Source organism: Oryx dammah, unplaced genomic scaffold (assembly GCF_014754425.2).
Source record: "Oryx dammah isolate SB20612 unplaced genomic scaffold, SCBI_Odam_1.1 HiC_scaffold_17, whole genome shotgun sequence".
NCBI classification, from domain to species: domain Eukaryota; kingdom Metazoa; phylum Chordata; class Mammalia; order Artiodactyla; family Bovidae; genus Oryx; species Oryx dammah.
The window spans coordinates 71,727,042-71,747,692 of record NW_024070201.1 but is presented as its reverse complement, the minus strand read 5'-3'; the positions used below and the strand labels follow the sequence as shown (position 1 = coordinate 71,747,692).

Sequence of the window (20,651 nt, the reverse complement as noted above, 5' to 3'; positions counted from 1 at the left end):
CAGAAACACTTGAAACTATACTCTCACTCTACCACGTAGCCACACATGTCTGAGGTGAGTGTGATTATGTAAGGATCCTATGGGACACTACATCCAACACCTAGAAAATGCTCTGCCAATTGGGTCCCATGATTTCCCTTCCTTTCTGGCCTGCCCTAGAAAGGATTCTTCACATATAACCTGCTTTATAACTTCAAAACTAAATTTAATATTTAATTTAAATTTAATTAAAAATTAAGTTTAAAAATCATCTAGCTCCCAAAAGGTCATATGAAGAATGTGAAATAAAACAGGCCTGCAATTGAAAGAATGTGGAATTTATTAGATACAAAATATAAAAGTTAACCCACCTAAACAGGGGCTCAGAGAGCTCCCTTTATTCCTCCTCTAGGCTTTCTCACCAGAATCCCCATAAAAACATTTTGCACATACGCAATGGCTCGTAGAGACTAAGAAGATGAAAAGCTTCCAAAACGACAGATGCTTAAGCGGGCTGATGGTGGGTCAAACGCACTCATGCCTGGAGGAGCCCACTGTTTGGTCACAGCTCCAGGCCAGCGGCCAGCCTTCCAGATCCGAGGCTGACATCAGGACTTCCTGAGAGCGGGGCTGGCTGGAGCCTCTGGCTGGGAGGCAGACACTTCCTCCTTTATTGCATCCTCCAGCTGCTTTACTCTGCACTCCTGCGCCTGCTCCGCTAGCACCTGCTGGAACCGACGCATGGCTAGAGCGTCCAAACGAAGACAGAGAAATACTTAGCGGGTGTGCACATGAGCCCCAGATACACGCAGGTCCTAGTAGACCGCCACAGAACCTCTGCTTCAGGGATGCCGCACTTGAGCCTTGCCTTTTGGGGGACAGATTTCCAAGTCTTCCTGCCACATCCCCCATGGCTCTTTTTGGCTTCACTGTCACAGCCCCTGCCTGCCAGATTACCTTTGTGACTCAAGATCAAATCCTGTCACCTAGCTTATAGCCTGGAGAAGGCAATGGCACCCCACTCCAGTACTCTCGCCTTGAAAATCCCATGGACAGAGGAGCCTGGTGGGCTGCAGTCCATGGGGTTGCTAAGAGTCGGACACGCCTGAGTGACTTCACTTTCACTTTTCACTTTCATGCATTGGAGAAGGAAATGGCAACCCACTCCAGTGTTTTTGCCTGGAGAATCCCAGGGACAGCGGGGCCTAGTGGGCTGCCATCTATGGGGTCGCACAGAGTTGGACACGACTGAAGCAACTTAGCAGCAGCAGCAGCAGCAGCTTATAGCCTTGGCCTCATTTTCTGTCTGCATATAGTGGCCCTTCCCTCGGTCTATTTTCCACATTAGCCCAAAAGATATGTAACATAAATATTCATTGCTATGTTCCCAGCGGGTAGAACAGTGACCTGCATGTGTTGAGATGCAATAGATAAAATGATTGTCATGTTTCTGTAACCTTCAGAGGAGAATCGCAGCTCCAGAGTATAGCACACAGGGACTTCTGGATCACGTGCTATCTATCTCACCTAGTAGCTGGCAAGTTCTGCATGGGCAGAGCTCCATTTCTGGATAGCTTACAGTCAGAGCACCTCTTCAGTGACAGACACAGACCTGACTTACCAAAAGTATAATATACTTCAAGTGCCTAACAGCTCCTCATTTGCAAAGGAGCTTAAAGGTATGGGCTTCCCTGGTGGCTCAGCTGGTAAATAATCCGCCTGCAATGTGGGAGACCTGGGTTCAATCCCTGGGTTGAGAAGATCCCCTGGAGAAGGGAAAGGCTACCCACTCCAGCATACTGGCCTGAAGAATTCCATGGACTACAGTGCGTGGGGTCACAAAGAGTCGGACATGAATGAGCGACTTTCACTTTCACTTAAAGGTATGAAAGTAGTAACAGAGGGCCTAGAAGGATTGGAGTTATGTAGGCTGCTAAAGGTGAATAAGGAGTGACGCCACGCCTGGGTTTCAGAGGAATGGCTGGGGCATCTGTGAAGGAGGCCAGGACTGGCAGGTCAGCTCCACTCACCACTTCTTAGCAGGTGGGGCCTGGCTGCAAAGACGAGACGGAACCAGCCAGGCTCCTTACACATGAAGGTCTTGCCCGGGGACAAGATCAGTTTGTGGTCCAGGAAGCGGCGATGGAGGAGCAGCTCTTCGTCAAACGTGCACGGGTCCAGGTACTGGGGAAGAGACAGACAGAGCTGAGCTCAAGACCTAGCTGGCAGATCTGCTCTTTAACACCCGTCTTCACTCCCAGACCTCACCTGTTTCAAGTTGATCCAGACATAGAGGCCGGAGCCACGATTGAGAAAAGGGACCTTCAATGCCTTTAGCTTGTGAGTGACATACTTGTGAGCCTCCTGCAGCCGGAAGTGATAACTGGGCAGGTATATATTGTCAATCCATTCTGAGTGGATGGAGGAAGAGAGCTGTTACATACTTCAGGGCTGAGATCTGCCAGAGGGCTCCTGACCAAATGCTCCCTCCCTGGGCTTCATGCCTGCTGATTCTATCCAACCCTGACTGCATCGTATTTGAGCTGATCGTACCTACCACTGAGCCACAGGAAAGCCCATGTGTTAAAGAACCCACCTGCCAATGCAGGAGGCATGGGTTTGTTTCCTGGGTAGGGAAGATCCCCTGGAGAATGGAATGGCTACCCACTCCAGTATTCTTGCCTGGAGAATCCCATTGGCAGAGGATCCCAGGGCTACAGTCCATGGGGTCACAAAGAGTCAGACACGATTAGCAACTAAACACCACCCACGACACCACTTCCATTGTGTGAGGTGGGGATACTGGGCTTCTCAATTGTTGTGTAGTCAAGTTACTTTTGAATTTACACCCTTGAGGCAAGAAGTTGAGGTGTCCCCTAAATGGGGTTGATGCTGCTGTTGTCAACTGGGCAAGTGGCTGCTACTCACAGTTCCCTCACCTTCTGCTTTGTTGCTGCTGCTGATGCTAAGTCGCTTCAGTCGTGTCCAACTCTGTGCGATCCCATGGACGGCAGCCCACTAGGCCCCGCTGTCCCTGGGATTCTCCAGGCAAGAACACTGGAGTGGGTTGCCATTTCCTTCTCCAATGCATGAAAGTGAAAAGTGAAAGGGAAGTCGTTCAGTCATCCCCGAGTCTTAGCAACCCCATGGACTGCAGCCTACCAGGCTCCTCCGTCCATGGGATTTTCCAGGCAAGAGTACTGGAGTGGGTTGCCAATGCCTTCTCTGCACCTTCTGCTTTAGACCCTAACAAATGGACTGTGAAGAACCGCATTATGCTTGGGGATGATCCTAGCACAACCATTCTCAGCATTGGCAGCACTTTAAAACCACCTGGGAGCTTTTAAAAGGCATAATGGACCAGATTATATCCCCAGACATCTAACTCAAAATCTTTGTGGATGCAGCCTACACATTGGGCTTCCCTAGTAGCTCAGATGGTAAAGCATCTGCCTGCAATGCAGGAGACCCGGGTTCAATCCCTGGATTGGGAAGATCTCCTGGAGAAGGAAAGGGCAACCCACTCCAGTATCCTTGCCCGGAAAATTCCATGGACAGAGGAGCCTGGCAGGCTACAATCCATGGGGTCGCAAAAAGTCGGACACGATTGAATGACTAAATTCCCCAATTCCCTACAAATCGGTATTTAAATTCTCCAGGAGGGATTCCCTGGTGGCTCAGACGGTAAAGTGTCTGCCCGCAATGCAGGAGACCCGGGTTCGATCCCTGGATTGGGAAGATCCCCTGGAGAAGGAAATGGCTACCCACTCCAGTATTCTTGCCTAGAAAATCCCATGGATGGAAGAGGCTGGTGGGCTACAGTCCATGGGGTTGCAAAGAATTGGACAGGACTGAGCAACTTCATGAGGTAATTCCCCCGTGCATCCAAGATTGAGAACCAGTGTTCAAGAAGCTGGGAATCTGGTTTCCACCAAATATCAGAGGGCCTGGCACCTTGCAGGGAGGCATGCAGTTGGATTTCTCCTATCTACCACTTTCTCCACCCAAAGCTGAAAGCAGATTGTTTTCTAAATCAGATTTATCTGATAACTTTGTTTCATGTATCCCTGCTCTCAATTTAAATCCTTGGGCCTGGCATCTGCTCTATGACAGGGAATTTTTTAAAGGGAGCTCTTATCTAAGTTTGAACCATGGTATTAAAGGTGGGATATTCCCTCTGAAGCCGCATTCACTTAAGATCTAAGAGGGAAGGTAAATTCAGGTGCCATAAATGTAGGAGCACCAACTTGCCCAAACGGCCTCTCCTCTGGCCACCCTGGAAGATGAAGTCAAGTCAGATTTGAAGAGTCAGGCTGTTCTTTGGTAATCTTTGCCTGAAATAAGCCAGGTTTATGCTCAGTGCTCAGTTGTATCCAACTCTTTGCGACCCCATGGACTGTAGCCCGCCATGCTCCTCTGTCCACGGAATTTTCCAGGCAAGAATACAGGAGTGGGTTGCTATTTCTTCCTCCAGGGGACCTTCCAGACACAGAATCCAACCTGCATCTCCTTCACTGGCAGGCAAATTATTCACCAACTGCGCCACCTGAATGTGAGGAAAAATTGACCTTCATGTAAAGACCAGTCTCTGAAGTTCCCACCTTCAAGTCCTAGAGTACAATTCACTATCCCTTTTGCAGGCAGAGCACAAGCTATCAGATGGTCAGTGTTTTAGACCAGCATCTCTGTCTTCTTTCTATACCCAACTGCATCTGCCCTCCTATAAACATCCCGTCCTGCCACTGTTAAACCTGAGACAGTGAACAGGCTCTCAGTATACTGAAGCCATGTCAGAGGCCCATGCAGACCCAGAAATTCCCGGTGGCCACGATGTCCAGCCTGGGATGGGGCTCAGTACCTCTGTCCTGAAGCAGCTGACGCAGCTTGTACTGAGCGATGCCAGAGATGCTGTGGAGGTAGCCAAAGCAGCTCATGGCAGAGGCCACCTCCCTGTTGTAGGTATACAGAGCACCAAAGCGGAAGCCAGAGATGCAGAAATCCTAGAGGAAGAGAAGAAGGGAAAGGAATACCCAGTTGGTCTGCCTTCGGCTCCTGGCTCCACTTCCTTCCCTTCCCAAGGACAGGCGGCTGGAGCTCACCTTACTGGCACCCCAGATCACGTGGGTCTTGTTGGGGTCAGGCAAACTGGAAAGGAAAGAGTCAAGATGATGGAGAAATACTTGCTTGAAGGATGATGATATGCAGTCTATGAAGGGAAGATAAAAGTGGCCTTGAGGGCCTTCCTAGACAGAAGGGCCTGGGGACCCAAAGTTCAAGACGCAGTTGCCCCAGTTAAGCCAGGAAGTCAACAAAAGGTATCCTTGCCGAACCAGATGGGAGAGCTCTCAAGTGCCCACTGAAGGTACTGGAGGACTCTCAGCCTGGCTCGGGGTCTTCCTACAGCGAGTCCAAAAGCCACCTTCTTGGCAGTTGGCTCCTCATGCAAGTGGGCCACCATTTCTAGGCTTTCCAAACATTTCAAAAGTGTGTTCACCTATTTCTTTCTGCCCCACCTTTGGTGAAACTGTTCCATCCACTAGGCATGCTCTTCTCTTGCTTTGCCTGCTGGATCCTGTCCTAGGGCCAAATACCAACCCTTAAGAAAGTTCTCTATTTCTCTTCTTTCCCTGTGCACTACTTTTCAAGAAGCCCTTCTGTAGGGCTTCATCGTGACTTTTGACCATGCTCATTCTACCCTCTTCTTAAACTATTTCATGTACCAAGCGGCATTTAGAGAAGACACTTTGGAGGACAGATTATGCTTTGCTCACTTTCACACTCCTGGGGGCTCTAAGCTCAGTTCTTGGCTCATAGCCAAAGGAGTTTACTGCCCATGGACTCACCCTGCAAAAGCAGGAGCTTCATGGTTCTCGTTCCCAGCTCCCGCTGAGACCAACTCACCTCTTCATGCTCAGAACACTGTGGAATGTGATGGCTTCATCAAACACAGAGAGCATGTACATCTCATCTACAATCACATGGAGGTTGTACCTGCAGGTTGGGTGAAAGAGAACGATTATATAGGCTGTCTCTAATTGTAACTCACACTTCATTTGTTGGGCTTTTCTGAACACAGATCAGACACTCCTAAAGGCCCCAGAAGCCCATCCAAAGTTTCCAAGAGGTGTGGAAAGGTAGAAGGGGGTCTCTCCTTCACCAGGGGGGACCTTTTATCCTGACTTGGGGGTACTAGAAAGGGACAGGACCTGAGGGACATGCATGAGAACATCCAGCCCCACGCTTCAACCATCAAGTAGAGACCAGTGGTAGGGGCTGGGCGTCTCAGAGACATCTCCTCTGGTACAGTCGGGTGCTCCCAGGACTTCCCAGTAGTTCAGTGGCTAAGGCTCCAGGCTCCCAATGCAAGGGGCTCAGATTCAATCCCTGGTCAGAAAACTAGATCCTGTGTGCCACAACTAAGACCCGGTGCAGTTAATAAACATAAACAAAACAAATTTTTAAAAAAAGAGCTCGCATCTAGGGTCTGGTTCAAACAGGGATATGAAGTGGGCTAAGCGCACACCTGCCTCCTCTTTATTCTCCCAGCAGTCTGAAGCTGCACTGTTACCTGTGTTTCACAGGAAGAAACTGGTTTCTGAGCTAGAACGCTAATCCCTCCCCTAGCCCGTGCTAGAGCTGGCAAGGAGAGCACCCCAGCACTCTTCCTCTTATCCCCATGTGCCGCCATCAGGTGGTCTGGATGTGTTATGAAGTTTGAATACACGTTTCTCCTCGACTGTGGAAGATTATCCACCCTAAGAAGGCTATTTCCAGACTTCAGAGATATTAATAACTGATGTTAACATGTTCTTAGAAACAGGGACAGGAAAATTCTAGAGAGACTCACCTTCCTCGGCACCTCAAGCCAAGGAGTTTGGGAAATGGATGCAGGAAGAGCTTATGCTATGAGGGGTGGGAAGCAACAGGGTGCATGACTGTTACGTGGGTATGTGCATACAGGCAAAGGCGAGAAGGGAAGTGGCAGTCTGAAGCAGTGAGCACGTGGGTGCCTTTTCCTTCATGTCCATTTCAGTTAGTTGTCCATAACTGCACAAAGTATACTACACAGTGAGAACACTTAGGGTATATTATTTCCGGTTCTGACTCCTTGACTGTGAGTGATGGGAACCCTTCTTACGGACTTCATCTCAAGGGGGTGGAAGTCATACTTCTTGGCAAATTCCAGATATTCCATCATGGAGTCTTGGGAGTAGACGTCTCCCAGAGGATTCTGAGGGTTGATTAGCACAAGACCTCTGACCTTTTTCCCCTGAAAAGAACCAAGCATAACCAAATGAAGACAAATCCTTCACCTCCACATCAAGTTCAGCTGAAGGTCAAGGCCAGGGCACCAAGTAGGATCGGACACCTCATCAAGGGCTCAGTGGGCAATTGGAGGAGCAACTATCATGGTGCCCACAGAGGGGAATAGGAAGGAGCTCTGGAGGCCCACAGCCAGGCTCAGGGCTCCTCGGGGGATGTGCCCTGGGACACTGCCTCTTTTGAAGAAGGCACCCACACTGTCTTGGTGAACAAGTTACCCCACTGTCTCCATATTCAGCCCCTTTCCAGAGCAGCAGTGCCCACCCTGAAGACCTGGTTCCCACCTCACCTCAATCTTAGCCCTGAGCAGGGCTTGCTCCAGCTTATCCACAGTGAGCTGGAAGGGATAGCCGTTTGCCTCAGTGACCTGGAAGACAGATCCAGCCTGAGAACCACATATCTGGAAGCTTCCAGGCCTGGATTCCTCTTTCCTAGAAACCTTGAACAATCCTTTTCCTTCATACCCAGGGACTAGTCCCACGTGCCCTTTTGGCCCAATTTCGCCATCCTTCTCCCATAATTTATACAGGAGAAAAGCAAAACCAACCTCCACCTTGGCAATGTCTAGACCATTCCCTTGCCTGGGTCGGTAGAACCAGTCTACCAGTCGACACTGTGAACCCACACTGACCTGACTCTCCAGGTGGACAGGAACCAGCTTGACTTTCGCATACAGGTGGGTACTAAAGGCGAAGCCCCCATAGGAGGGGGTGGGGACTAGAAAGGCCTCTGGAAGCAGAGAGACAGTGCTGTTAGTTCAGGGTCTCCCAGTGCAGTCCCCCAGATCAGCAGCAACACACCCCTCAGAGAAGGTTTCCTGTGTAATCCCTCCTACTTAGGGGTGAGTGCTTTGCAGCACAGGCTCTGTATACATAAGTGTTAATCAGTCGCGTCCAACTCTGCAACCCCATGGACTGTAGACCGCCAGGCTCCTCTGTCCATGGAATTCCCCATACAAGACTGGAGTGGGTTGCCATTTCCTTCTCCAGGGAATCTTCCTGACCCAGGGATTAAAGCCAGATCTCTTGCATTGTAGCCAGATTTCTTACCATCTGAGCTATGATGAGCCAGTGCTCTATACATAATCCACTCTTAAAAGTGTTATTTAGGAAAACAAAACCCAAGTTTCTTCTTTGTGGGTACATTAGAAGAGAAAAAGGGGAGAATACTGCTGCAAGCTACTTGGAATCCAGGGACTCAAGCTAGGCTTGCAGCAGGTAGAGCATGAATCATCAGCAAGTCTTGTCAGCTCCAGGCCGACACTGGAGGCAGAGGTCCACACACAGAAAGGGCTCTCCTTTCTCTACGTGGCTCAGGTCTTCCAGGCTTGGTGACTTCATGTGTTATTTTCTTTCCATCCATTTGGCCTCCTTGATGAGCTAATCAAGGACCCACTCCTTCCAGTGAAACTGGCCATCTTAGTAACAAGTGTCCCATGCAGTAGGCTCATCAAGAAATCTGAGATTCATATTTCAAATTGTTCAGAGGCATAGTTAAGGAGACCAAGAACAGATCTCTCAAGCTTTACTTGATCTAGAACCTAGTTTTTTATTTTGGTGTTTTTGTTTGTTGAAGTTGCTTCAGTCATGTCCAACTCTTTGTGACCCCATGGACTGTAGCCCACCAGGCTCCTCTGTCCATGGGATCCTCCAGGAAGAATACTGGAGTGGGTTACCATGCCCTCTTCCAGGGATCTTCCTAACCCAGGGGTTGAACCCAAGTCTCTGAAGTCTCCTGCATTGGCAGGCAGGTTCTTTACCACTAGCGCCACCTGGGAATCTCCAGAGACACACAACTTGCTGTGTGTCGAAGAGATAGAACATCTGTATTGTCTAAGACAGTTGACTAGGGCTCTCTGTATTGGGGTTGAGACCAAAAGTCCAACTAATAATACTAGACAGAGTTGGCTCCAGATGTCACCATTCCTGGGGCAGACTGGAGGCCTGTAACATGCCCATTAAATGGGAATTCAAATCCCTCACTCCTGCAGAAAAAGTAGGAAGAGGCTCTACTCGATGCAGGAGGCACCCCAGCGCTGCAGGGGAAAGGTCTTCAGTCAAGACCCTCTTCTCCCTCAGGGCCCAGGGCCCGTGCGTGCCTGCCCACGTGGGGCTGTGTCCCTGAGGGAGCGCAGATCCCGCTGACTTACCATCTGGATCACACAGAACCATGGCCAGAGCAGAGCAGACAGCGGAGCAGCCATTTAGAATGACCACCTGGAGAAGACACACAGAAGGCAGAAGCTGAAAACCAGTCCTCGTAAGAGGGATCGGTCTCCCTCCCCGCGGGGAGTCTCCTCAGCGAGGACCCACTGGCCTCCACCCTGCCCCGACTCAGAGGCTCTTCTGGAAATGCAGAGGTCCCCAAGAATATGGTCCTCCACCAGGGTGTCAGGAAGGCTGGGAAGAGACTCACATTTTCTGGGTCAAGGGGCTCAGATGTCTTACAGTAGAAGGTCAGGAACCGGGCCACTTCTTTCCGCAGGCTGTGGACAGACCCAGACAGACCGGTCGTTCCCAGGATCGGCCCTGGGCTTTCCCCACAGCCTTGACTCCAGTCATTTCACGAGAGCAGAGCATGCAACCTCAGGATCCTTACGGGGTGAACAAGGGACCGAGGCTCTCAACTCCCCAGGAGACACAGACGTGAAGAGTACGGACAAAAACTTGGGTCTCTTGAATGACAGAGGAGTGTTGTTTCTACTACACCAGCTTGCCTGCTCTGACAGTCTGCACTAGGCATTTTCTAGAAGTCATTACTCCCCAAAATAGGTAGGCACCCAGCAGAGAATCAAGGAGTCTTTCCCTGGATGCGGACAGGCGCCTGTAGACCAGAAGACCCCAGGTTCAGGGCCTACTTACAATGGTTGCCCTCTCCAATCAGCGTACTGCAGTAGATCTTCATCAACGTAGGTCATGTCACTCTGACTCAACTGTTGACAAATAGAGCGTGAGCACGGCCAGCCCAGGGATGCCCAAGAGGCTTCATCCTACTCCTAGGATGCTCATGGGCATTTGCCCTACAACACAGGGCCTCCCAGAGGGAAATGGGCATGTACGCTACATGCTCCCTGATGAACGGAGGCTTCAGTCTTCGTGTCAAAGATTATACAACTAGATCTCCCACGGGAAGTGTCCGACAACTTCCCCAACCCTACATTTGATCTAGACGCTCCCTTGGCAGCGTACCCACCACATACCCATCCAGAGAAAACTTCCCAACACAGCAAGGCCAGTCAGCAGGTTAGATGTGCTATTCTAGAAGCTATTTCCCCACTCCCTTCCTCAAACTTCGAAGTCTTATTCCTGTGTCTACCACGTGCTAAAAGCCCATTCTTGGGGGACCTGGGCCTAAAGGTGGGTCCCAGCACAGGTTGGCACGTGTCTTACCCTCTCAGCCAGAAGATCAGTACAGAGCTTGTTCTCACTGGTACCAAGGTTGATGTAGCCCTGGAGATAGACAGAATCGAAGGTCAGTCCTTTTGCCCTGCCCACCATGGACCCCTTTAAACAGATCATAATTACTCATCTAGATGAGCCTAAATGGAGGTCTCCCTGCTCCATGAGGCAATAAAATCCATGTTTGACAACCTTAATATTAGAAAAAAATTCCACAAATTCTCCCAAATCTTAACAGCTTGCAAACTTTCCTCTTTAGAGCCACATATTGGGTGGGCCAGAAAGTCCATTCCGTTAGTGAGTACCTTGTTCTAACAAAGTTCTCGGTGAAAATGAAAAGTGTCTTATTTTTATTCAAAACTGAATGACCTTTTTGGCCAACCCACAACATAAGCAGTAATAGTTATATTATGTACCAGCCATCATTCACTGAGCTTCTATATTCTAGGCATTAGACTAAGTAGTTCCTGTCAATTGCCTTAATTCTCACACATCCTGAGAAAATGCTCTGATCTCCTGCTGAAAGAGAGTAAATAAAGCTCAGAAAGGTTGAAAAATCGACACTAGCCACATGACCTTGGGATGAGCAGCATGTCACCTGCCTGGCCCCAGAGCCTAGCTCCTTAACCAGACCCTGCCTGTATCACCTCTACCATCTCCACTTCCATGAAGGGTCCCTTCAAGTTCCTAGAAGGGGCATGGCCCCTCAGAGGCCAATCAGGATACCCGACTCATTTGGGCCCCAGAAAAACAGATGGCCATTGGCCACACATCCCTTGGGTGGGAACAGAAGGAAAGCTGAGGCTACTGTGGCCCCTGCCCTCTGGCTGGAGAGCTGTTGGGACCCTCCCTTGCTGGAAGCCTTTTCTTGATCTCATCACCACTGGGATAACATCCCAACATCTTACAATGGCCCGATCCCAATCGTACCTCTGTTACAGTGCTCACCATTTCTGCTCAAGCCACACAGGCCTCCTTTCCCAATCACTCCAAGCTCTTCTCACCTTGAAGCTTCCACCCATGCTGTTCCTCCTTCCTGGAAGACCCCTCCCTTACCCCCATTGCCTGATTGACGGACTCAACCTTTAAACCGTCTTCCCTGACCACCCAAAGCAGGCAGCCCCTTGGTGCTCTTGGGAACGTTATTCACACCTGTTTCCCCAGTGGCTGAGATCTGTTACTAGACTTGAGTTCCACAAGGGTAGGTTCACTTGCCACAGTGATCACAGTGATTCCCGGGAGATAAGAGCTAGGACCGGAGGGGAAACCAGACCCAGCTTGTCAACTTTCCTGTGCCCACCCCCTCACCTACAGGGGACAATAGCACCTACTCCACGGGGCTGGGAAGAATCAATGAGGACGCACAGATCTTGGCACAGGACGCAGTAAATCCCAGTGATGGGGGCCCTCGAGCCTGTCCCCCCATCCTCACCAAGGTGTTCTTGTCCTTGTGGTATTTGTTTCCTTGGTAGGTGTCATAGTCCCGGAATCTCAAGCGGTATAAGGCAGAGATGTCAATCCCACGGTTGGACAGGTCATAGCTGATAACTGTATTTTCAAAACCACTCTCTTGGTAGAACGTCTGGCCAGTCTTCCTGTTTGCTTGGACCGGCTGCCCCCCTCCGACATCACCCCTGGAGTCTGTGGACGTGCAAGGCGGTTGGGCGCTCCGGTCGCCTGGGGCCCCAGCCGGCAGGAAGCTGACGATCTGGAACAGTAAGCGACCCAGGAGCGCCTCCTGCTCCCTGATGGCCTGGCCGTGCCACTGCTCCTCCAGGACTAGGTCCTGCCGCTGAGGTCTGGTCATCAGCTGCGTGATGTGATCCTCCACAGTCTGCCGCAAGGTCAGCACCATCTCCATCAGCTGGGTGTGGATGCTGCGGTATCTGAGGGCCTGGTCTCTCATCTGGACACAGGGCGTGTGGGGGATGTCTGATCGGCCACTCGTACTCTGGGTGTTCCCACTGGCCTCAGCAGGCTGGCTGGAACCTGCAGAGAGACACCACGCAATGCAGCAAAGGAGACTTCCTGAACCTCAGGCCCAGGCGTGATCGCAGGCTGGCCCCCAGTTCCTTCTACCACCACACCTTGGTTACAGGCCCAAACTGGCTGAGGAAGGGCTACCTGCTCATTCAAGGGCAATGCCTACATGGCCCCAAGCTCAGATGTTGGAGCACCAGACTTAAGTGTCATTAATACGTGTTCTTAGGAAGAACCTTAGGGTCCACTTCAGGAAAAAGGAGAAATTGAAGAGGTAGGCTGTGGATTCTTCAATCAGAGTGACTCCTGCTTTATACAGTTCTAAGGAAGAAAAGGGATTCTGCTGCTAAAAACAAAAACCAAAAATAAAAACAAACCAAAACCTTAAGTCATTCTGCTAGCCTAGGGGAAAGTAAACTACTGCCCAGGGACCAAGCCAGCCTTCCATTTGTCTTTGTAAATAAAGTTTTCTTGGAGCACAGTCATGGTCTCTTGTTTATGTGTTATCTATATTTGCCTTTGTGCTTCAACAGCAGAGCTGAAAAGTTGTAACACAGACCGTATGGCTCATAAGGCCTAATATAGCTACTATCTGGCCTGTTACAGAAAAAGTTTGCCAAGGCTTGTTCTAGAACATCATTCCTTTCATTTTTTTATTTTTCCCCCAAGTTGGTCATACCAGATGTTCAAAACTCAGTTCTTTCCTCCTCCTACTTTTGTATCACTTCCTATAAACACCTTCAACCTGCTCACAGTGACAGCTGCCTTGGACATCCATCACCAGTAACCATGGGCAAGATACATGGTTCTCGAATTTTAAAGTCCACCAGAATCACTTAGAGGGTTTGTAAGGACGCAGTGCTAGTCATCACTGGACTTTCTTTCAGGGGTTTTGGGGTGGAGCCTGAGTAATTGCAGTTCTAATAAAGTTCCTAGGACTATACATTCTGAACCTTTAACTATTCAGTCCAACCTTCTGTCTGAAAAGAAGTCCAAATGCTGGATAAGACTTTGTACACCTTTGTAAAGCATCAAAGATAAAAAAAAAAAAAACAAATATTAAGAAGCCAGGAGGTATGACAATGTGAGGCTGACCGCTGCCTCTCATTCATTGTAAAATAATCCTCATATCCTCAGTCACTGAGATCCCTTTTTCTAAAAATCTAGACTTACACACCTTCCATCAAATGCCATCTTCTAAGTTTTTCTACATTACATCCTCCCACATATGCAAAACCTTGTTACTTCTTTTACAGTTTGTGGGACCAGCACTTCAAAATACTGGACACTCTGCCCAACCTCTCTAAACCGTCTTTAGTCTGCTTGTGATAGTCCCATGACAACCTATACTTCTCTATAATGACACTTCACTTTGTTACTTGTTCAGTATCTGCCCCGGTCAGCCTTCACCGTCATGTCCTTAGCACACCATCTGGCGTACAGGTAACTAGCAGGAGAGGCACAGCCCCAAGGATGTGGCTGACTCAGTGAAGAGATAAGCCATGACTGGAGACTGTAAGCTATGGAAGATGGAGAGACAGTCGGATGAAGCCACGGGACAAACAGGTACCGAGTCTTGACTTAGGAAGCCAACCTTTCATCAGTAATACAGAGAACTTCTCTCACCGCTATTAGAAACAATGTTTAGACAGAAATTGAACAATTTTTTCTTATTCCTGGACTAACACTTGTTTCACAAGCAAAAGCGTTGCTCTGGGCCAAGCTCCATCCCCTAGAAGTAACAGGGCCATTGCAATGGGGCTCTCAACTCTGAGGGTGAGAAGGTCACGCTGTCCTCCAGGAACATGGGCGGCCCTCAGCATCCTTGCATCCACCCAGCCCTCAGTTGGGGACCTCAGGCTCACAGGAAACGGGTCAGGCAGGGGCAGGAAACCAGAGGTCAGCGTGGCCCAACAGGCACTGGAGGAGGGAGACTGGCAGGAATTAGAGCTCTCCAGGCAGGGGCCAAGGCAAGTAACTGCAAAAAGTATATTTTCCTAGCAAATGTATTTTCTGATAAGGTAGTGAGTATGCAGCAAGGCTGAGGGAAAACAAAGAAGTCAGATCTCCACCAAGACTGGTCTTTTCTATAAGAAAAGTCTATTGTGACTGACATTGTTCCACAAAGGCCATAATGTCCCCAAATCTCAGCCCTAAATTATCTGGTGTCGGGATACGCAAACTCTCAAGTCTTCTTGGCTACACCCATAGTTTCAGTATTTCTCACCTTTAAACCATTTTCCTCCCAAAGCATACACAAGGGACTTCTATAAAAGCAGAATCTCAGAACCAGCCCAGCTGGTGCCCTCTGATAAAGGGCTGAAAAAACAGATCTTAAACAGTAAAACCTGAGAATGGGGAGTGAATATGGGGAGTGAACTAGGAAGCTAGTCTCCTGTTCATTTGGGATGCCCGGACATGGGTATACCATTTATACCAGGTTACTTCCGCCTCTTTCTCTAGTACCCTGCAAGCCCTTCTAGTTCCATCTGCCACCTGGCCTTCCTTCCCCTTGCCATGCACCAGCTTTCCCTGGTGTCTCAGTACCCTAACCTAATTGAGATTCTTCCTTCTCAGTGCGGTAATTAAGATTAGTACATAGTAATTAGTACATAATGATAAAGATTGTCAAGTCTTCTTATGCACATGGGCAGCAAGGAATATGGGGGTATAGATCCCTAAATACAAGTTGCAAAACTGAAAACTCAGGTAAAAGCAGCCTTGAGAAGTCTAGATTCTGTTACTACTCACCAACTGTAGGATGTTGGAAGAATTCTCTCTGTCTGGGCACCAGTTACTCATACCAGGTGAGAAAGTTGCTTGTTGTGTCCGACTCTGCAACCCCATGGACTATGCAGTCCATGGAACTCTCCAGGCCAGAATACTGGAGTAGGTAGATGTTCCCTTCTCCAGAGGCTCTTCCCAACCCAGGGATCAAACCCAGGTCTCCCACATTGCAGGCAGATTCTTCACCAGCTGAGCTACCAAGGAATCCCTAATACTTACCTCAAATGGAAGTAAAATTGAAACTCCATGAAGGCAAGGAACTTCTAGTGTCCCATAGTAAAACCAAGATTTAAACTTCAGCCCTCTGACAGTAGCCCAGAACTCCTGAGAAGAGAGTGAACTGGCAGAAAACCAGCGCTAGCACAGACTCCAGCCTGGTCTGTGCACATTCACAGCACATAATGTGCCCTAGAAGTCTCAAATACTTTCATCCTGTACTATTGGTGACTCAAAATCCCTGGACAGAAGAAAACAAACTCTCTGGGAGCAGTATACCTGAGATTTTAGGTTCCTCAAGAGGATGACTTTTCAAATACAGCATCCAGCACACAGAAAATCTAGACACATGACTCAACAGCGTGAGCTAAAATCAGCAGAGACAGCGAAGACCAACTAGACTGGAGGTGCCAGGAGTCAACTGCAAAAACATCGCTTTTCTGTTCAAGGAGATAAAACCCAAGCCCAGAACTTGACAAAAATTAGAAGTTGTTAAAATGATAGATCTAAAGGAAACAGGAGATTCTGGATCGCCTGTTGTTAAAACAATTATTGAAAACTTAAAGCCTCAATGGAAAAGGCTTAATGGCATATTAGATACAACTAAAGAGAAAGTTAGTGACCTGGAAAGAGAGGCTGGAGAAAACTTTCTAGAATGTGGCATGAAGACACAGAAGAGACATAAAAGATATAAAATCTAAGGTATACATACACATATGCATACTCATTTGGAGTCCCAAAGGAAGAGAAAATGGGGCAGAAGAGAAGCAATTTGAATCAGGTGTTTCAGTGCCAAATAAGCAGGCACCAAAGCATGGCAACAAGAAGGTTAAAAATGCAAATTAGGATAAATTACATAATTACATATATATATGTAGCTTTTTTGTGAAGCGACAAAAAAATACAAGACAAAGAAACATTTCAAAAGCAACCAAGAAAAAAAGTTATCTTAAAAAGAATCACAGATCAAAAGCTGGTATTAGCAACAGTGGAAACCTGAAGTTAGTGATATTCTATTGTCAATATACTGAAAGGGAATAACTCCCAATCTGGAATCTTATAGCCATCACACATCTGCACTTCGACAGGCAGTACCAATTTCTCCCGCTAGAGGGGCTGGATTTACCGCGGAGGACCTACTAATCAGAGCAAGCAGTGAGAGGTGGAAGAGGACAGACGCTACTAATCAGAGCAAGTAGGTTCACCTTTAAAAGCTAAAGCCAACGGAATGAAAGAAACCAGACAAGGTCTGTACCGTATAGTTCTACTTACAGGGCAACTAAAAGTAATTGGTAATGATAGAGGTCAGAACAGTAGCTCCCTGGAGAGGAGGTTGGGAAATTGACTGTAATGGGATGCAGGAAACTTTCTGGGGAGATGATATTAACATATCTTAATAGGGTGATGGTTTCATGGCTGTAACCATATGTCAAAGCTCAAGGTGAACTCTTATGAATTCTGCTATATTTAAGTAGGTTTTTAAAATGCAGGCATAGCTAGTTTAAGGCTTTATTGCTGCTGTTTACTCACTAAGTTGGGTCTGACCCCTGCAACGCCATGGACTATAGTCCATCAGATTCCTCTCTCCATGGGCTTGCCCAGGCAAGAATACTGGAGCGGGTGACCATTTCCTTCTCCAGGGGATCTTCCCAACTCAGGGACCAAGTCCAAGTCTCCTGCATTACAGGCAGTTTCTTTACCACTGAGCCATCTGGGAAGCCCAATTTAAGGCTCTATTAGATTATAAATAGCTAAATAAGTTTATCTCCAATGTGAGCCCTTCCAGTGTAAAGACCACTATGGGAACAGGCCCCAACTATGCAGAGGGATATTTGCATGATTAATTTATAGTAGAAAAAACAAAGCGACAGTTCTTGAGAGACAAGCACAGCTAACTTAGTCAAGAAAAATAAGAGAAAGCACGTGTACTGAAATAAGATGAGCTAGAGACTGGTTTGCCCTATTTTAATGGATATGATTAAGTCTGGAAAAAATGGATAATCTAGTTTAAAAATGTAGTTAATTATTCACAGTCCCAGATAAGAAATAAAATCTTAAGCAAATCAGTTTCCATAGACATTATCAAAGAGTTAGGTCTCTTGGAGAATATCTGGCCCAGCGGGTCTCATAAGGAAATGTCATCATAGATATAAAGGAATATATTATTCCAGTGCTATTAAACGAGAGAAAAGGAAAATCCACATTTCATAATCAAATAAACAATGATATCTAGACTTGATGAATTTTATATGAAGAACTATGGACAAATCTATGGACAAATGATTAGATTATCAATACTTAAAACTGAATAGCACCTAGCAAGCAGGATCCAGCAGCATAATAAAATAACCTTTCGACCACGTGGGGTCATATTGAGAAGGGAAGTTCAATTCTATGACTTCTATTAACTTTTCATTAGTAGATCCTAAGGGAATAAAAGTCACTTGATCTATAGATGCTATAAAGACATCTGACAAAAATAGACACCCATTCTTGATTTAAACAACTTAATACAATGAATGGCCACCTCTTTAACATAAGACGTCTCTCAGCCAAAAAGCCAGCCTCCAACTTAGCTGAGAAACCAAAGGGTTTGAAATCCTGAACAAGAGATAAGGTTGCCCATGGTCACTGTAAAATACCTAACATTTCACCAGAGGTCTCAGCCAAAAATATCAGGCAAGGAAAGAAATTAGAGTTAAAAATAGGAAATTGAGTTAACACTATCTACAGATTACTAACGTCTACTTGGAAGACACAGAAGAATTAACAGATGCTTTATAAGGGAATTTAGTATAGTTATAGACTAGGGCCCCATTTCATCTTTTTTTTTTTTCCTTTGGCTGTTTAGCATGCAGGGATCTTAAATCCCTAACCAGGGATAGAGCCCATGACCCCTGCAGTGGAAGAGTGATGTCTTAACCATTGAACCAGGGAAGTACCCTCGGTTCATCTTTCTGTAAATAAAGTTTTATTAGAACACAGCTACACCCATGTGGCACACATACAGTGGCTAGACTTTGGTGGACTATACTAGAAGAAAATGAAGAGACGGTTCTTGAGAGATGCAAGCATTGCTAACTTAGTCAAGGGAAAAAAGAGGAAGTGCATGCACCAAAAGAAGACGAACTTAGACCAGCGTTTTCAACCGAGGCCACCTACCTAATGAGAGAGCTTAGTGACTGCCCAGAAGCCCCAGCCACAGGCAGCTTTATTTTCACTTCATCCTGGCTTGCTAGGAGGTGAGAGTTATCCACAATTTGCAGATTGGGTGAATAAGGACATAATTTATAATAGCCTGTTGAATTTAACACAGTCCCCTAATATACCCAGCCTGAGTTTGAATGGTGTAAGCTTTTGGCGGTCACAGGCCCTTTGAAACCACAACATTATCAATCACAGTTTACACTGGATACTACCTTAAGCCAGGCTATTGTCTGGGTTCTTTGTATACACCGCCCAATGTAATCCTCAAAATGGCTCTATTAGGAGGGTAAAGAATCTACCTACAATGCAGGAGACCTGGGTTCAATCCCTGGATCTGGAAGATCCTCTGGAGAAAGGAATGGCAACCCACTCCAGTATTCCTGCCTGGAGAATTCCATGGACAGAGGAGCCTGGTGTGCTACAATCCATGGGGCCACAAAGACTTGGACACAACTGAGTAACTAACAAAAATAACAAATGAGGAGGGTACCACCATTAAGCTCACTTTACAGGTAAGGCTTAGAGGAAGAGGCTTAAAAACAGGGGGCTCAAAGGCAGGAGGTTAATTCAAACAAGTAGGATGGGAAAGTACTCTTGCCTGGAAAATCCCATGGATGGAGGAGCCTGGAGAGCTGCAGTCCACAGGGTCGCTAAGAGTGGGACATGACTGAGTGACTTCACTTTCACTTTTCACTTTCGTGCATTGGAGAAGGAAATGGCAACCCACTCCAGTGTTCTTGCCTGGAGAATCCCAGGGACGGGGGAGCCTGGTGGGCTGCTATCTATGGGGTTGCACAGAGTCGGACGTGACTGAAGCGACTTAGCAGCAGCAGCAGGATGGGAAAGGGGGGCTTGAAATCCAAGTCTGCAAACCCCAGGCTCCACTGCCCTCTTAACCATCCCTTCCCGAGGCTGCTTGCTGGAAGGGTACACACACCCTCAAAGCCTGGCACTCACTATCAGGAATCCATAAGTCCCAAAGTCCATCATTGGCCTCACCCCACTGGGGGGTCCAGGTGAAGCCCCATTTCAGTCCACATCCTTGGCTTCCAACCCAACCACCATGCTCTTACCGCTCTCCTTGTTTCCACTCATTTCTGCTCTGGTCAAAATCCTTTAACTCTTGGGAGCCTCAGAGACCGCTCCACCGCATGCTCCTCTCAGTAAGCCTGCTTACTGCTTTGGGCCTGCGCGCTCTGCTTTTAAGCATGCAGATGGTTTCAAGGGCAATAGCTTCCACCTTGTCCTTTCCAAGGGGATCTCCCTCAGGTGCTCTTAATTACCTAATACGGCCTTTCTTTTTACAAAATTTTTAATTTATTTTAAATTGAGGTAACATTGGTTTATAACATTATATAAGTTTCACATGTACAACATTATATTTCAACTTCTGTATACACTTACTGCATGCTCTCCACCAATAATTTAGTTTCCCTCCATCACCACACAGTTAATACCCTTTACTCACACCCCACTCCCATCCTTCGCCTCTAATAACCTTTACTCTGTTCTCTGTAGCTACATGTTTGTTTCATTTGGTTTGGTCTTATTTATCCATTTTGTTTTTTGTTTGTGTCTTATATTCCATCTATGAGTGAAATCATATAGTGTTTGTCTTTTTCCATCTATTTCACTTCACACGATACCCTCAAGGTCCATCCAAGTGCACGTGTGCTCTATTGCTAAGTCGTGTCTGACTCTTTTGTGACCTCCTTAGACTGCAGACAGCCAGGCTCCTCTGTCCATGGGATTTTCCAGGCA

The 20,651-nt window shown here is 47.5% G+C and overlaps 1 protein-coding gene across 1 annotated transcript; it reads right to left on the bottom strand.

Moving 5' to 3' along the window:
* Positions 1 to 304: 304 nt before the first annotated feature.
* Positions 305 to 20,033, bottom strand: ACCSL (1-aminocyclopropane-1-carboxylate synthase homolog (inactive) like). The gene is made up of 15 exons (XM_040259047.1): positions 19,964 to 20,033; positions 12,133 to 12,689; positions 10,692 to 10,751; positions 10,164 to 10,234; positions 9,718 to 9,787; positions 9,452 to 9,518; positions 7,934 to 8,031; positions 7,592 to 7,669; positions 7,149 to 7,249; positions 5,881 to 5,970; positions 5,079 to 5,124; positions 4,838 to 4,979; positions 2,248 to 2,390; positions 2,010 to 2,163; positions 305 to 724 (listed from the first exon to the last, which is right to left on the bottom strand). Exons 1-15 carry the CDS (start codon positions 19,983 to 19,985, stop codon positions 588 to 590), a joined length of 1,836 nt encoding a protein of 611 aa, XP_040114981.1. The 5' UTR covers positions 19,986 to 20,033; the 3' UTR covers positions 305 to 587.
* Between the last annotated feature and the right edge of the window lie 618 nt (positions 20,034 to 20,651).

Excerpts from the sequence above, each read along its gene's own strand:
- ACCSL (XM_040259047.1), bottom strand. The coding sequence starts at position 19,985 with ATGAGTGGAAACAAGGAGAGCG. Across the intron at positions 7,670-7,933 it reads CTGTCCACCTGGAGAGTCAG|GTCACTGAGGCAAACGGCTA; the intron begins GTCAGTGTGGGT and ends TCTGTCTTCCAG. Across the intron at positions 4,980-5,078 it reads TGATCTGGGGTGCCAGTAAG|GATTTCTGCATCTCTGGCTT; the intron begins GTGAGCTCCAGC and ends CTCTTCCTCTAG.